This window comes from Xiphophorus maculatus, chromosome 1 (genome assembly GCF_002775205.1).
Source record: "Xiphophorus maculatus strain JP 163 A chromosome 1, X_maculatus-5.0-male, whole genome shotgun sequence".
Lineage (NCBI taxonomy): Eukaryota > Metazoa > Chordata > Actinopteri > Cyprinodontiformes > Poeciliidae > Xiphophorus > Xiphophorus maculatus.
In genome coordinates, this window is record NC_036443.1 from 29612231 (window position 1) to 29625085 (window position 12855).

At 40.2% G+C, this 12855-nt stretch overlaps 1 protein-coding gene across 1 annotated transcript; it reads right to left on the bottom strand.

The window, feature by feature from the left end:
- Positions 1–7642: 7642 nt before the first annotated feature.
- On the bottom strand, positions 7643–11935 carry LOC102237867 (neuropeptides B/W receptor type 1-like). Its single transcript, XM_023350430.1, has 2 exons — positions 11661–11935; positions 7643–11226 (listed from the first exon to the last, which is right to left on the bottom strand). The coding sequence occupies exon 2, from the start codon at positions 10547–10549 to the stop codon at positions 9551–9553; it is 999 nt and encodes a 332-aa protein (XP_023206198.1). The 5' UTR covers positions 10550–11226; positions 11661–11935; the 3' UTR covers positions 7643–9550.
- Between the last annotated feature and the right edge of the window lie 920 nt (positions 11936–12855).

Here is a 12855-nt window from a genome sequence, read left to right on the forward strand (position 1 = left end):
TCCGAGCTGAAGTAACATGATGACAATCCTCACATCTTCTGCTGTGTTTTTCTGAACTGACAAGAGTCAGAGGATAAAAACGGTGAAAAGATTCTGCATCAGGTTTAAAAAGGAAGAAGGACAGAAAAGATTTGCAACAAAGTGAGCTTCATTTCTCTGGACTGCAGGATAAAACGACTCTTTGGGTTGTGAAGGTTGATCTGCCCTGTAATATACTCGTAGTCTACTATATGGATATGTAGTTGTATGGCTACAATATGGACTTTGAAGTATTATTGTTTGATTTGTGGGACCGAAGTTCTTGTCCCTCAAAATGCAGATCAAAGTATGGCAAATACAATTCAAGAAAAAAATATACATTTGAAATACACATAAGATTTATCATTATAACTTATTAAAGTTTCTAAACTCCCAACTGAACATGGTTTGGATCAGTTAAAAGGATAATAAGTGGTTTGTTTATATGGAGTTCTGAAAGGAAGTAGAAAGGAACAAAGACTTCAACATTGGTACCAAACAGGGACATGGATGACGGAGGAAAATAAAATTTAAAAATATGATATTAAAACACTTTTCTATAGAGTGACTCATATTTTTTTGCCATGAACTGTAAAATATTTTGCAAAGGAAACCCATGTGTACTGCCATGTAATGTTCTGACAGGAGCAGGAATGTGAAATGTATGTTTTTCTCCAACCTTTTTACTGAGATAAACACCAAATATATTTCTGTGCATGCTATATGTTTTATTTATTTTTATTTTTAGCTATTACAGCTTTATTACAGATTTAGCTTTTACGGCTAACTTACATGCATCATCTTCCATCACATAATGAAGCCAAAGGTATATGGAGGTTGAATCTCCGTATCTTTATGTGTGCGCTTGTTTTATTGGCCCCCCTAAGATGTCAACAACATGAATATTGCATGAGGAGGATCACAGCAGAAATGCAGACACCCATGGTGAATTATGAGTGGATCAAATGGGAGTTTATCCTTTGGCTTCAGCTTCTCCGTAATTCATGTTGATGGATGAGTAATCAGCTAATGATAAGAGCAAGCAGGGAAGAGAAGCAGGAAGCCACAAAGAGAAAGAAAGAGTGAAAGAACGAGCAAGGACAAAGCGAATCATGGTGACTGTGATGCGTCGCTTTGATTTCAGTGCAGATTTTACTCCACGCCACTCTAAGCCCCACATGACTCCCACCCTTTACATATTGTGTCATTTATCTGATACTTGTGACATTTGGGCTTCATAACGCTGCAACAGGAAAACAACTTCTTGTGAATTTATGAAACAGAATGGTTCATGCATTAGGAGACAGGTGGGAGTGTTCCCCTGCTTTGTCACTGGCAGGACAGCAGTGTTCAGGAAACTTATATAGAATCAGAAACAGATTTGATTTCACTAAACGTAAGAGTACAACAAAAGCAAGTAAAGTTTTAAATTCAACAAAACCAAAAGTTAAATCTGATACTGTTGGATCTAAGAATGAAATCTGGTGTGACTCAAGGAAACCAAATCTAACTAAACCAGGAGAACTTCATAATTATTTCACTCATATTCATTTATTTCATACGTTCTCATAGGTTTTTATCATTACAGATCTGCTGTTGTTGTATCAACATTTTGACCTTACCATCATAGATTTTTATTACATATGTGGAAACGTGTGTGTTTGTAAAAGAAAATCTTTGGAGTCTTTATCTGAAAGTGAATATCAAATTATGAAAGTATTTTTATTGCCTTCATTGTACCAATTTCTTTACTGTTGTCAAAACAGTTTAGGTCGAAACTCGTGGTGTTTTTCAGGATTGGAAAAGCTGGTGGATCCATTTCTGAAAGCTTTTTTTATTGCTTTTGGATGAATAGCTTATTTTTTCTTACTTGTTACTAGGAAACACATGATCATCTAATCAGCCTGTAAAGGTGCATCAGACTTTATCTCCATCTGTTCCTTCATTTATCTCTTTCAAGAATTGGCCTTATGCACTTCAGTTTTAGCCTCTCTTGTTCAAGGAGAATTTGGTTTATTTTTGGTTCCATGTATTAACAATGAATGTTTTATCAGTTTTCAGTGGAGATAAGCATAGCCTTCGATGTTGGAGGGTAAAACAGTGGAGTGCTTTTCATGGAGGAGAAGCTGCATGACTAACTCCTGAGGAGACGCCAAACGGCTGAATTAGGAAGACGGTGTGCTTCAAGATGGAGGCTGGCTCAGAGCCGACTTACAGGAAACAACTGATGTCCACATGTTGTGTTTTTGTTTTTGATCGTCTCCACAGGAATGTCGTGGCTGGCACCTGGCATGCCTCCATGTAACAAACAGTTGGGTCTGCTGTGAAACCTGCATCCTAATGCAATAAAGTGTTTGAGTGAAGCAAATGTCAGAGAGGAAAACACAACCACTGCATAAAGTCTTTACCTGCTTCAAAATAAAATCATGAATATAAATGTCTAACTACTCGAAAAATTATGAACAGCTGATAACCTAAACTTTAACACAGATATAAAAGTTTATTTAACTTAAAGTTTACAGAACAGTCCAGTAAACTCGCGTTTTTCGAGAAAGCTAACTGCGCCAAACATCTTCAAATTTAGCAAAAGCGCTAAAGGAAACTAAAAGTTAACTGTACACTTTTTGCCCATTAGCAGGTTTGTGGAAATGTGACTGCCACTGGAGACAACCACTGCACTAGCTAATGATTCATTAGCTAGTGCAGCAGTTGGTTACCATGGAGACTGAACGTAGGGCAGTTGACAGATTTCTGACCACAGAGTCGCACTGACTTCTTAGGAAATTCCCCCACCTGCTTGGGTTACAGGAGATGTGTCATTTGGTCTCTAATGTAGGAAAGACTGTAGAAATGTTTCAGGAACCAGAACTGACCTTCTGGAACAGCCAGCGGGTTAAACACGTGTTTTTATGACCATCACAGAGCATGAAAGACGAGTTTTCTGGTAGGCATTAGTTGGATGCCTGACAGATAACTATATAGAAGGTAATTAGTGCCACAATTTTATAAATGACCTGCTATAAATAGAACAGAATACATTTAGAAGTATGGTATGACTGCCAGTTTAAGGACTGTGCTGCCTTACCCCTGTAAGCACACAGTGCAACACTGCCACCTCCTGGTATATTATTCACATAGCAGTTAAAATGCCAGATTTCCACTGGTAGAGCAGGATGAGACCAAAAGACCCTTAGACTCTAATTTCTAACTTTCTGTGAAGAAAGTGCTGTCTGTGCCAGACTGGTTCCAGTAGTAACGCGGCAGCCTGTTCCTCGCTGTAGATACACTGCAAACAAGTCTCACTGGTGAGCGAATGAAAATAGTTTGCTAACCTGTCGAGAAAATGTTTGTTTCTTTATCACTGAAAATAAGAAGGGGCATTTTGGCATCTTAATGATAAGGTATGTGGTTTGATTTGCAGATGGTTCATCTATACATCAAAAACAATACACCATTCAGCTGCATTGTTTTGTGACACTAGCTTTCTTCACAGCAATCAGGTAGGAGAATGTTAGCGAGAAAAGGGAGGGAGAGATTAAATACGAGCTAATGTCAGGTTTGTTCATTTCCCCCAATGACCCTAACAGAGGAGTTTCTCATTTTTAAATCTGTGGCTGTTAGATGTAGCTTTAATAGAACATTTAGGCTCCTTATTTCCATAAAACCATCTTCCAGTTGCTGCAGATTGATGATGATTGAAATATCTCATTCCACAACCTGAAGGACATTGTTAACAACAACACTCAAACTGGACATTTAAATGAGGCCCAGTTTGTAGAAAGAAGGAAACATCCCTCACACCATTGCATTATGTGATTTCAGTGTTGTTATACTCAGGTATAACAACACTGTTGTTATAACACTGTTGTTATACAAAATATTTCTATTTTTCCATAGAAATAATCGCAGACCGAGTTAAATAAAAATCCCATTAGATCAGCAGGTCTCTGAAATGTTCACATTAGCCACTCTGGCTTTGTGATCAAAGTCACTTTCTACCATATTTGATTCTCATTTTGAACCTCAACAAATGCTGAATTGACCTGCTGCAATGTGATTGATTGTTTCCCTATTTGTGTTTACAAGCAATTTAACGAGTGTTAAAGTAGTCAGTGAATATATAAGTTATTTCAAGTTAATGACTCTGAATCAATTTGCTGTTTACCTGACAAACATGGCAACTAACTTCACATTGAAATAGAATGCTAAGCTAATGCTGTTGTTGTTTGTTACATTCACTGAACATGAAGGGAAGAGTCGTGTCATCTTGTCTTGCCACACATAGCTGAGATCTTTCCCATGGTGCACCTGAACATGCAAACAGCCCTCATGGGAAATATCTTCTATCAAACTACCCCACACACACACCCACACACACCCACACACACACACACACACACACATATAAATATAATTGCGCAGAGACATTATATTGTCCCCATATGCTGTGTTTGTCTCCAGCTAAACATGTAAAAGTATTAGTAACCTACTGAAGGTTACAGTCATGTAATTCCTGCGAAGTGGCTTTACTAAGATCAACGCTACCCTCTAGTGGTAAAGAGTTATAATTACAGAAGTAGAGGCTCCATTTTGTGGCTACTCTAATCCATCTCACATTAGGAACTGTTTGACTGCATTAATAGAGAAACATAAAAAAAGAAAAAAGGAACAATTCGGCTTTCAACACAAAATTCACAAAGCATCTATCCTGATTTCATTTACTTTATAACTCCTGCTGTATAAAATGCCATTGTTGTATTTATTTATTTTTAAATAAAAATACTGATGCGTTCATTGAATTTGCAGAAAGAAAAATCTATCAAAAACTAAAAAAGAAGGTAAAGACTCATATATCTGGAGAGAGAACTTAGATAAAAATGCTGAATGATTTAGAGGTTGAATTGATTTGAATCAAGAAAAATGAGCTACATTCCTGACTGGTGCTGGTTTCCCCTGTCAGGCGGATTAAAGGTGGATTTCTTGGGCCACCAAGAGCTTAGCTGTCAGAGCAGTCATCCATTAGAGGAAAGCATCGTGCTTCAGTCTCCTGCACTGACCGTGGATGATGGGTGAAGATGCTACAGCCTGCAGAAGCCTGAATGAGCTCATGCGTGTGTAAGCCGGGAAAACGTGCTGCATGCCTGGAATAAGAAGTGCAGGAATTGGAGTGAACAGGTGAAAAGGAAATGGATCATGACGCTGGCCATGTTATCCAATATATGGAACTAAATTTAAAACATCATATGTATAAATTTCAAATTTAAGAAATGGAGTAAAAAGGAGGAAGACAGCACAGAAGTTTAGGAGAACAAGAGATAATTTATGAAAACAAACATTTTCTTCTTGTTCCATGTGGGAGTACATTCTGTTGTAGAATCTTTCTTTATCTCTATTAAGTGATGTTGTACTTGAAATATAAAGTTTATATTTTATTGTATATATGACTTAAAAGAAATTTGACTTCATGATTTAACGCCTTGAAATTGGGCCTCTGTCTCTTTAAAAAAAACTCCTGCTCTTTCTGAGCAGGAAGTAATCACAACATGGCTCCTCTATTAACCCATTGACAATGTTGACCGTTTAAATGAGGAATATCTCCTATAATGAACTCAGCAGATGTTCAGTTCCACCAGGTGTTTGCTAATTGCTGCTGACTAGTCTGAAGGAGCTGAGTGGGAGAGTTGTAGGGGAGAGCTGCTCTGTGAGGTGGAAGCTCTGAAACTGCAGCTTAAAGGAGGAGCTTCAACCTCGAAGGCAGAGCTACGTCCACCAAAGCATTTTGCACAGTTGAATGGTTGCCACGGAGATTACAGGATTTTCAAACATGCATGAAAGAGTCAAGGCAACACTCCAGGTAGGTTTTTATTAGGTAATAATATTATAACATGACGTGAAGCTACGCAATAAGTTAATTTTACATAACAGTGTATTAGTAAAAACCACCAAGCAAAGTGTTGTCTGATGTCCTGTAACCAAGGCGTTGAATTCCCGGGTTCCTATAATAACCATGACCACAGGTGAGTGAAATCCACCACAAACGGAGGCTGAATGTCTCTTCAAACCCTTTCAGAAAGATTGGCTCCCTCACTGGATCTCAGTAAACTCCTGCATCGTGTCGAATCTCCAAACTTCTTGCAGCCTTCAGGTCAGCTCAGCACTTAAAATGCTTCACTGGTCTCCATGACAGAGCAGCTGCTCTCTGATGCGGCATGCTGACTGCAGACACAACAGCAGTGGCACCTTTTGGAGTGATGAATCACTCTCTTATCTTACGGTTCAATGGAAGAATCTGGGTTTGGCAGTTGCCAGGGGAACGGTCTAGGTGGAATTAACGTGAAATGAAGGCTGGATATAGAAATGCATTACAAGGTCACAGTTCGGTGTGATGGATGTTCTGTGATGCTGTGGCCAACCCTGGGAATCCAGTCAGAGTCCATGGCATCATGAACTCTGTGAACCAGGAGGACATTTTTAATAAACATCTGGAGGTCGTCAGCTGAAAACTGAACTGGTGTCATAAGTGGGTCTTTCAGCAGCAAAATGATCCAAAATGAATGTCCAGATAAAGACAGAAATTCTTTAGCATTTTCTTCTTCTACTCTCATCTCATCTCTGTCAGACCTTATAGAAAGGAAAAGAGATGATCTGAATGGACCAGGACTTCCTGAAAACAGGATGTTTGCTTCACTTGCAGCTAAACTCTGGTGATGTTTGCTTACTATGGAAAAGAAAATGTTATGCTTTCTGTAGTGTTTCATTGTAACTGCTTTTGAAAGTTCAGTGAAAAGGTGAACTGAAACAACATGATTATGTGAATTTCTCTAGTACTTCCTGCCAAATCGAATCACCAGGATGAAGTGGTTTTATGGCTGCATCCAAATTAGCGTATTTTCCACAACTGCAATGGAATCATTTTTTTTTTGCATCACGAGTCACATGATCAACAACTGGATGTTACTACTGGTGGAAACTACAAAGAAGATGACAGGAAGTGGTAGTAAGATGATGGTCTAATGTTTACTAGCAACATACTGCTGTGATTTTAATTGTGTTTCTTATTTAATGCACACATCACAATCGGAAAATTGTTGGGGTTTTTGACATTCACGGAATATCAACTAAGTTTTACATAGTGGAAATGCAGTGATTCACATTCCCCATTCTGAGTAAATGCACTTAAATTAAAGGTTGGATTTTATTGAAATATAAAAAAGATTATTCTAATCAAATAAAAGATTATTTTTACACCATTAAGGGTGTGAAAAACACCCTTAATGAAATATGAGACCATTAAGGGTCTCATATTTCAGTTGCTGCTTCTACTTTAATCTCTTTAAAGTTTCTAGAGGTGATGAACCGCAGTTATTAAGACAGTAACAAACAAAAACAAAAACAGAAGTGTGTCTTAATCCATCATGTACTTTCTGGTAAACCTGGTGGTGATTTACTTCCTGGGAGGATTTATCGCCAGCAGTACATCCTGGACACCACAAGCTGCCGTGGCAACAGACTTAGTGACCCTCCAGTGATACAACGCAGCGACCTCCGACCTGGTCGCTGTGACATCACCCAAACTCCTTCATCCTCATCAGAACAATAACCACTCTCATGAGCAACGTGTTATGCATGTTGTTTTATTGTACACTGGAACTATAAAAATCAAATCTTTCTGCGCAGTTCTGATGATTCCAAAAAATACATGATTCAAAATCCAAAAATACATGATTGCACCTGGGAAAATAAAGTTATATTTCTTAAGTGTTTAGGAACTAAAGACAGCTCCAACAGAAACATTTCAAATAATGCACTGTGATTCTTCTTATAGTGTGCATTAAATAATAATTCATGACTGCAAACTCAGATAAGTTCTCATTCATGTGACGCCACTTTAAGCAGAATATTTCATTAGGATTTTTATAATTATATAATACTATGACTATACATTCTTCTGTACAGATAAATACAAAAAAGGCTCGTCTATTTACAGTATTTATTAGTCTGTTGATGCATTCAGAGCCCTGTTCTCCATACTCTGTTGCACAATTCTGGGATTTTACAGGCACTCCATGATTTAACTGATACTAAATTACCTTATACTTATCTCTTAAAACTCTAATTCTGGTATTTACTTATGTACAACAAACTATAGATAGCTCTAGCTCCAAATAAATGATGTGTTAGAGTAATAACTAATAGTATTACTGGTGTTACTAATGATATTAGCAATGAAGTGATACTAGAAAGACACATGGCACCTACTGACTTGGCAAAAGGCTTCTCATTTTTAGGTTATACCACCTGTCAGCAACAGGGGGCAGCAAAAGCTGACCAACACAACAATCTGTGCAGAGAAACAGACAAAAGTTGAAATAGCCCTCCTGTCCCATGCCTGTTGTATGTTAGGCTTACAGTACGGCTGCCAGGGTCGGTAAGGTGCATTTCTGAGTTACAAAAAACAATTCACATGAGGGATAAACACACACACACACACACACACACACACACACGCTGGAAAAATCCATTGATCTTTTAGAAATGCTATTATAGTTATTTTTTCCTAATTTTTCCTGTTTTTATCCCATTTGTTGAAAGACAAAACCTGAATGTTAGCATCTGCACTAACACAGGTCTGTTTGGGAAAAGCAAAATTCAGTTCCTTTGCATATAAGATCAAGTAATTCAAGTGTCCACTTTTACCTCTAGAATAATAGAAGTGGAGAAGCCAAACAGCTTTTCATGAAGAACAACAGATGTTTGTTTATCTAATGAAATTTTATTAGTTATTCCAGAAAGACTTGTTTTGTTTTGTTTTTCCTTTATTTAACCAAATGAAACTTTGTGCAGAGATACAATGTGGAGCTAACAAAACAGATTGTTAGCTCCACAGAGAATAGCTTTATAGCTGCACGTTGTAACTTTTATTTAACAAAATGTTTTTTTTTACTTATTTGTTAAAACTGTGGCCATGTCTGAACAGCAGAATACCAAACAGATAATCTGTGAAAAGATCAATATCTTCTCCTCCTCCCTGAGCTGCTGCTGCTGTCTAAAGAAATGCACCAAAAACAACCAATCAGAGCCAGGAGGAGGCTCTTAGTGTTGTCAATCAACCTCTTGTACGTGCTACTAAATTTGCTAATGGCACCGAAACAACTCACCATAACCGGAAAACCGTTTATCCGCCGTCATCAGCAGCCATGCTAATTAGCCTTAGCATTCATGACAAGCTGCACTGACAGGGTGACGCAGAGAGCAAGGGGGAGGTAAGTGGGTGGTGCACACATGGGCATGATTGACAACACTAAGACTCAACCTGCTCGGTGGTTTCTAGCTTGCACTGGGAGTCAGGAAAGAAGACAGATTTTTTCAGGTTATCTGTCTTATAACATACTGTCACGACAAACTGACAGTTTCAACAAATTTGCCGCAGTTTTAACTAGCAGCAAAAACCAAAAGTCCATTTTTATCATTACACCTCCACTCTTTGCCTCCTAAAAGACAGCGCAGAGTTCAGATCCAATGTCTCCCACCTTCAGGCCGGTCTGCATTCCATCATCTTTTTAAAAGCTTTTGTGAAGCTGTCGTCCAGGAAGGCGTACAGGAACGGGTTGAGACAGGAGTTGGCGTAGCTCAGGCTGGTTATGAAGTAGGAGATCCCGATCACCAGGGGCGTGCTGCTCAGGTCCGTCGTCAGAACCACAATGGTGCTCAGGTGGTACGGCGTCCAGCAGAACAAGCACACGGCCACCACGATGAAGACCATGATGGTGACCTTCTTCTTGGCCTTGTCCAGAGCCTTGGCGTTGCTGTTCAGCCTCATGTTCCGCAACTTGTAGAGCATCATGGTGTACAAAATGCAGATGGTTGAGACTGGAATGGCGAAGCCCAGGATGAGCGTGTAGATCCGACTCATTTTGACCCACAGAGCCTCCGGCATCGGCAGGAGCAGCACGCAGCTCTTCCTGCCGTCGTGTGGATTCACGTAGACGCCGGCGAAAACGGTGAAGGGCATGACGATGAAGATGACGAGGAGCCAGACGCAAAACGAGATGATTTTGGCCGCTCTGTAGGTGCGGTACGGCATGCGCTTGGAACTGACCGTTGCCCAGACAACCAGATAGCGATCAATGCTCATAACCGTCAGAAAGTAGATGCTGGAGAATATGTTGTAGTGGTCAATGCTGAGGATGACTTTGCACAAAACTTCGCCAAACGGCCAGTAGTTCAGCAGATGGTCAGCTATGCTGATCGGCAACACCAGGGTGAACAAGTCATCTGCAATGGCCAAGTTCAGGATGAACATGTTGGTGACCGTTTTCATCTTCGGGGCTTTTAGGATGACGTATATTACAGCCATGTTGCCCGTCAGTCCCACCGCGCAGATCACAGAGTAGATGATTGGCAGGATGATGTAGAGGTCGGCGTCGAAGTACGGAACGATGCAGTTCAGGTCGGAGCTGTTCCCCAACGAGTCCACCGAGTCGTTGCAAACCGGCAGCTCACCTCCTGGATGGGTCACGTTTTCCATCATGTTTCCACAGATGTACGAGTTCAGATCAAGGTTTTTTCACTGGTAGCATTTTCAAAAGGAAAAAAATATTTTTAAAAAGTAGAGTTGAATTGAAGCTCACTTTCTAACATCTTCCCTCATCAGTCAACGAAAAAAGCATGAGTTGTAGAGCAGAAGAAAAGGTCAGGCTGATGGAGGATCAGCGCTTATTTCATCACAAGTGATCCTCAGCTTAGTTTACTGGCAGCAATTTCACATCTTTTCATCTCAGAACCCAACAACTTGTGCTCTTACCTCCTCTTGACTTAAAAAATATGCAGACTTCACTCCAGAAGACTTCTCTTAAAATGGAAATGCTGAGGGCTCTTGGTGCTAAAGCTCTCCAAACACAGTACTTCGATTGTTATTTACTTTACAGCCATTTAGTCTTCATATTCCCCTGATTTTCGCTTTTGTTTGTTATTTTGAAAAATGAAAAATAACTTTCTATAATAGGAGATGCCTGTCTGGTCCTAATCAGAGACATGCGTCCTCCAGCCTCCTCTGTTTCTGTCCTCCCTCGATGTCAGACACTAAAAATCAGATTTTCAGCTGCAGAGCTCGGCTTCCGTTCGGTTTTATGCTGTTTTCATTCTGTTTGGAAAGCGCTCTGGAGAGGTTGCCAGTGTGCGTTACGCATGAGTGGCGCATCGAGTAACCTAAGAGGAGGGAGATGTGGACAGGAATTAGTTGCCAGAAATGGGAAGAGATACAATTAACTAGAGTCAACAACGGGCATTAGTATGATGACAAACTGTGGAAATAGATTTTAAAGGTCCAGATTTGGAGCAAAACCACATTTTAACCGGACAAATCAGGACAGAAAGCGGAATATTTTAAATATGACCTTTCCCGATTAAAACACCCAATTTATCCCTCAATACGCCTCATATGATTATAAATCTAAATGAAGTTTTCTTTCTTAAATATATCTGTTAAATAAAAATAGGCAAAAATCATGCAAATAAAAACCTCCCCGTTGAGAAGGTCGGATTTCTAAAGTTTAATAAAGGACGTCGCTGCATCCTATTTGGAAAAAAAGTCTGAGAATCGAGTAAAACTGAACGGATGAAGCAAAGGGAGGTGAGTTTACCCCTGTGTGAGCCACCGGTGGAGTCCCTCTGTCGGGTCTGGAGGCGCGCTCCGCTCTCCGCCGCGCTGCGCCGCGCCGCGCCGCCCTCCCTCTCTGCCGACGCGCTCCTGGAAGGCAGCGCCTCCGGCTGACGTCATTTCGAGATCCCCGTGTCAATCATGTGGATCTCCATCTGCCCCGCCGAACCTCTCTGCCTCCACGGTGTCCTGCGCAGGTCAAAGTGGGTTTTTTCTCTCTTCTTTTTCTGCCGGTTTCAGCCTCTGACTGGCAGAACTGCAGGCTGCACTGCTCTGTTCCCCTTCATCATTCTCCCCATTCCTCAGGACACACATGTTGGGCAGCGTGTCAGGGCTGATGTAGGCAGAAAAAACGGAAAACTGCATTTTTGCCAAAAAAAAAAAAAAAGAAAAACACAAATTAATCTCAGAAATTTTCTAGAATAACAAAATTTCTGAGTTCCAAAGGAAAAACTTTTTGTGAAAAAATTTTCAGAAATTGTGAAATCATCTTTACTAGAGAAAACAGATATTTCTGAGCTGCGAAGTGTACAATTTGCGAGAAAAATAACTCAGAAATCTTTATGTTAAACTCAGAAATTTTCCAGAGAAAAGAGACATTTCTGAGCTCCTAAAGTAAAAAAGTATACATGGGAAAAAAAAACTCAGAAAATCTGAAATTAATCTCAGAAATGTTCTAGAAAAAAAGTAGAAAGAGTTTCAGATCCAAAAATGTTGACTTCTGAAATTGAAAATTCTGCTTCTGCTGAGCTTCCCTTCCAATACCATCCTGTAGGCAACTGCCTATGTTGCCAACCAACACAGACTGTTATTCAGGATCCATTGCAGCCCCAGAAGCAGCTGCTCCTCCACATGGAGAGGAGCCAGATGAGGTGGTTTCTGGTTAGGATGTCTCCTGAACCCAGCCCTCCTCTCTGGTCTCGTCCCACCAGAGGACACCCAGGACATCCTGGAGGGATGATGTTTCTGACCTGGCAGCAGTTTTTGACTCTGGGACTCTCGGTTCAGGCTGCTGCCTCCTTGACCTGACCCCACATTTAACGGATAATAACGGATGGATGGAGTTTGAAGTTCGGCTTTAATATGGTATCGATGCTGCTTTGCTGACCTAAGGGAAATCAAGAGCAACAGCAGTTTGCAGCATCTAGCTGCAGTGAGTCTGTAGCACTGCAGAGCTC

Coding starts and splice junctions, on each gene's coding strand:
- LOC102237867 (XM_023350430.1), bottom strand. CDS start 10,549: ATGATGGAAAACGTGACCCATCCAGGAGGTGAGCTGCCGGTTTGCAAC.